A 4,916-nucleotide genomic window follows, 5' to 3' on the forward strand; every position below is an offset into this window, starting at 1 on the left:
TGTCTTGTATTAGTTTGATATCGACATTGGTGACAAGGATTATACAAATTATATGGTATCAAAGATTTTAATATCATAAAAACCTTTTTAAAAGAAAAAAATAACTATATCGTGATGTATATCGTTATCATGATATAAAATTACTCATACCGTGATACAAGATTTTGGTCATATCGCCCACCCCTACTAGTGTTCATAATTAGGTTTAGAGCTCTGAAGAAACACTAGAAAGCTTCAGAAACAAATTACTTTTTTTGTTAATAATGGTTCGCATCCAAAACGATAATGTACATGCAGAAAAAAAACATTTATTTTCTTTGAGTTTCCAACAAAAATAATTATATTATATTATATTATATTATAATATATAATAATTTTTATATAATAATATATATTCAAATGGAAAACAGTTATTTTAAATCGCAATATATTATATTATATATCAATTGTAATAGCATTGTCATAATATTTCACAGGATTAGTGTTTTTACTTTTAAATACATGCAGCCTGGGTGAGCATAAAAACAATCTTACTGACTTTGAAGGGTAGTGTATGCATTATAATTACATATTATATCTAATTATGGTGATAAAATGGCAATTAAACATCTGTGGGTGTAAAATTACATCTATAATGTGGCTGCCTGATTCATAGAGAGTCATCAAAAGAAAGCACTCATTCGTTAATTAAAGCCATTAAGACACAGGAGAAAAAGGCGCCAAACCGCCGCCCTCGCGTTGAGAGAACCAATCACACGACGACGCCCATCCTACAGTATTACTGTAAAAATAAAAGCTGGAGCAGATGAGAACCCCACTGGAGATGTTGATCACGAGCTGTCGTGTGTCTTTGCTCTCGTGTGAGTGTGTGAACCACTCTAATGCTATGCTTCTGGAAGTCTCGGACCACATGTGGTTTCGTTCTGGTCTGTTTGTGGCAGCTACACAAACCCCGGCGGTTCAGTTTCAGTTGTTAACTATACGCTGAGAGCGAGGCTTCAGTTCTGAACACCGCTGCGACTCTGAACCGAATGAAACGAGGATGATACAATGTCAGAAATGTTTTACATTACATTGGCTACACGCCAATCAGATGCTACTTTAAACTCACCCAACAATTAAACATTCACATTAAAGGAAGAGTTCACACACAATTGCATTCATTTCTTGTCATGCACTCATTTAATGCTTGTTCACACCAAGAACAATAACTGCATTAGCATCCAGCTCGGACATTAGCATTTAAATGTTCCAGCTCTTCTTCTGTCTGGTGGATTCTGATTGGCTGTTGGTGTTTTTTAATTTTTCATCAGAACCAAGTTTCTTTATTGGATTATGAAAATAGTTTTATATAATCCACTGGAAGAGAACCTGGCTCCGAACTGATAAACAAAAAGCATCATGAAAATGGACCACACTATTTTTTGGGAAAGTAATTAAAGCAATGCATTATCCCAAACACTGAATGGGACAATGCTCTTAAATAAGCAGATGGTGAGACTTTGGGTGAAATGTTGCTTTATCATGCAAAACATTTTTTTTTACTTTTTGTATCTTTCACTTGGTCTGATATTTTGTAATCAAATACATTTTTCATGTTTTTTTTTTTAAGTGTCAGAATAGTTTTAGGGGTCAACTTTCAGTTTCTTAAGTATTTGCTGAAGGGATGTTGACCGTGAATGCTAAATATTAAAGTATTTGATGACTATAAAATAGAAAAAGAAAATAGATAGAAATCAATAAGTAGCCTTAAGTTCACTACACAATTCGATTATTAAAGATGTCTTCCTTAGTTTTCTGACATGCATGTTTTCTGAGGTCATAAAGTCTCTCAGAAGGTGTTTCATACATTTCATCTGGCTGTCGCCGCAGGGGAAGTTTTCAGCTCACTGACTCTCATTCATGCAGGAAACTCATTCATGTGTTGTTCTGTTTTCTCACAAATTCCATCACCGCGCGCAACGCACATTCATGGACACGTCGGCTGATCAGATCGGCATGAGTCGGGGGGCAGGGGGAGGAGGGGGGGGCAGAGCTGATCGAGGGGCATGAAGGGGGTGTCTGTCTGCCCTGGACACGTCTAAACTCGCTCATTTCCCCTCCACGCACACAGGCCACAGCAGGAACCGAGTCAAATCTATCCTGCTCTCATTTCCAAGCAGAGATAGATCACAAATCACATCTCTAAAGACTCACGTGAGCACAGCTGGTGTTAGTTTAGTTCAGTCAACACGCACATAATACGCCTCTCTGTTGTTTACTTGCTTTCACGCACTTACAGAAAGTCTGCAGTCACTTACAGTTAACACACAACGCATCAGTCCAGCGCAGGACGCGCAGCTGTCAGACGCGTAATTGCGCGGAACATCAGTTCCGATAAATCACGCCAAACAGTCCAATCCGCCGGAACTCACCATACAGCCAGGCGGTCTTTGGGGTAGTTGAGGCGGTCGATGGCTCCGAGGACGTGCGGCAGAGAGTGCGCCGAGTTGCGGCAGACCAGCGCGAGCAGCACCCGCGGCGCGAGCAACGCGGACTCCGGGCTCCAGCGCTCCTCCGGGAAATAACCGCGCGCCGGACCGATCCAGAGCAGCAGGACAAAGAAACACAGCAGATGCATGGCTGGAGAACGAGGAAAACTGAGAAAAAGCGGAAGATCGGGCAGGAAAGCGGAACGGCGAGACTGATCGCGGCGCGCTGACGCGAACAGTGACCCCCGGCGACTTATTGCCAACCGACAGAAAAGCGGAGCGACTCTAGGTGGTCCCGGGAGCAGATTTAAAGGGAAGGGCTTCTTACTAAAAAGAGAAAAAGGTTGTTGTGCAAAAAAAAAAAAAAGTCAGAAAAATACACTGCCTTCAATCATCTGGTAAATGACGGAGAGATTATAATATATGGTAATTAAACTCTATAGACTGCAATTAAACTCTATAAACGGATGTGTTCGCCTTTAATTTCGCGGCGACCCCTTTAAGAAAAGCAGCTGTGCTCGGTTGGAATCTGCTAGAAAGTTTGTGGGCGTGGCTAACGCACTCACATGAGCGTACTACAGTAGTCTCGTGAGCAGACCAGAAGAGTATACATGCACAGTTATTAAAACAGTAGAGAGGGACAAACGGTGCTTCTGAAACACAACCGGGTCACAGTTTTGAAGCGCTCGCCGAGGACATCTGCTGGTCACAGTCATAGCCTAAATGCAAAGAGTCCAAATCAGCTATACATTTTTTTAATGCACAATATGATACGCAAATATAATGTAATACTAAAAATAATAACTCTACCCCTAATCGTAACTGTCACACAAACCTGTTGACATTTTGTTTTTTACTCTTATTTTAAATGGTCTTATTGTAAAACAATAAAAAAATATGTGTGTAGGAATGTTACTAATACGTTGTCAGTATAAACTAGGTGTTTTTCATGCTTTTGCAGCTTTGCATGTGAATCAGAGCGGTTCATCAGCGCCCCCTGTTGTTTGGGTATATTAACGCTTTAGTGATTCTTTCCGACCTTCTTTTTCTTCCAATGAAAGTTTGACATGTCATTTCCTCATACAGAGGCTGTACTAAGACTGGGAAGTGTTTATTTTGGACGTCTAAAGTCAGATTTGTTCTGAGTTAGTTTCATCTCTTCTGTCTCTAAATGGCTCTTGAGGATGAGCTGTCGTGTCCCGTGTGCACTGAACTCTTCAGAGATCCGGTGTTATTGAGCTGTGGACACAGTTTCTGCCGGCAGTGCATTAATGCTCACTGGACCTCCAGCAGCTCCAGAAACTGTCCCGTCTGTCGACAGGTGTCTCCGCAGGAACCGGTGTCCAACCTGAGCTTGAGGAACACCTGTGAGGCTTTCCTGAGAGAGAAAAACAAGAAGGAGCAGAAGGATGGAGAGCACGAGTGTCTGATACACGGAGAGAAAATCGAGCTGTTCTGTCAAACTGATGAAGAGGCTATATGTGCAACGTGTAAGGAACATGAGCACAGATGGCACAAAACGCAAAAGCTACAGCAGGCCGTGCGACAACGCAGGGTGAGATTAATAAATGCTTGTGTATGGCTGCCCACTTCGTTACTGAAAGAATCGATCGTTATATGATTACACGTGTTATCTTTAAAGGGGAAGCTGAAGACAGCTCTTCGTTCAGCTGAGAAGTCTTTGGTCTCATTCAAGAAAGGTACAGCACGGGACCCCAAAATCTCCAGGTACATTCAGGTGAGGTTCATGTTTAGTATAAAAAATAGAATTAAACAAATTTACAATTGAATTAGTCTTTCAGATCACCCCCAACTAAGGACTGAATAGGCTGAATGGTTATTCAAAATATGACATGAATTCGGCAAGTAATTCTTGTGGTTTACACATAATTTAATGACGGAATAATTAAAGTAATGAACACTTAATAATTGAATTGAGTATTGACTTCTGTGGAGCTTGTTGTCACTTGAAAATGGTTACAGCCTTGAGAAAAAGATGTGTTTTTGGTTTGTCATAACTCTTATCCTTTGTGTGGACCGTACTCTTAAATGTTTTATTTTTATTTGTCTTGTGATTTTGTCTCTCTCTCGCTCTCTCTGTGTGTGTGTGTGTGTGTGTGTGTGTGTGTGTGTGTGTGTGTGTGTACCCATGACATTCCCCCAGTTTCAAGCTCAGCATACAGAGAGAAAAATCAGAGTGGAGTTTGGGACACTGCATCAGTTCCTCAGAAAAGAGGAGGAGAGCAGGATAGCGGCTCTAAATGAAGAGGAGAAAGAAAAGAGAGGGAAGATGGAAAGAATAATACAAGGAGGAATATTGTCTCTCTCTGACAGAGTCAAAGAACTGGAAGAAGGAATTGAGGATGATGACGTCACCTTTCTGCAGGTTGGTTCACACACACACACAGAGACACAGAGAGAGAGAGAGACACACAGACAGACACA

The 4,916-nt window shown here is 41.1% G+C and overlaps 1 protein-coding gene across 1 annotated transcript in view; it reads left to right on the forward strand.

Annotated features, from left to right (window-relative positions):
• The first annotated feature begins 2,261 nt into the window (after positions 1-2,261).
• LOC107570902 (tripartite motif-containing protein 35-like) overlaps positions 2,262-4,916 on the forward strand; it is an 8,867-nt gene continuing 6,212 nt past the window's right edge. The window contains exons 1-3 of the mRNA XM_016257179.1: positions 2,262-4,026; positions 4,114-4,209; positions 4,636-4,857. Coding sequence (XP_016112665.1) covers positions 3,643-4,026; positions 4,114-4,209; positions 4,636-4,857 — 702 coding nt within the window. The 5' untranslated portion in view covers positions 2,262-3,642. The remainder of the gene's footprint in view (positions 4,027-4,113; positions 4,210-4,635; positions 4,858-4,916) is intronic.

Source organism: Sinocyclocheilus grahami, unplaced genomic scaffold (assembly GCF_001515645.1).
Source record: "Sinocyclocheilus grahami isolate Dianchi unplaced genomic scaffold, SAMN03320097.WGS_v1.1 scaffold1520.1, whole genome shotgun sequence".
In the NCBI taxonomy this organism is placed as follows: Eukaryota; Metazoa; Chordata; class Actinopteri; order Cypriniformes; family Cyprinidae; genus Sinocyclocheilus; species Sinocyclocheilus grahami.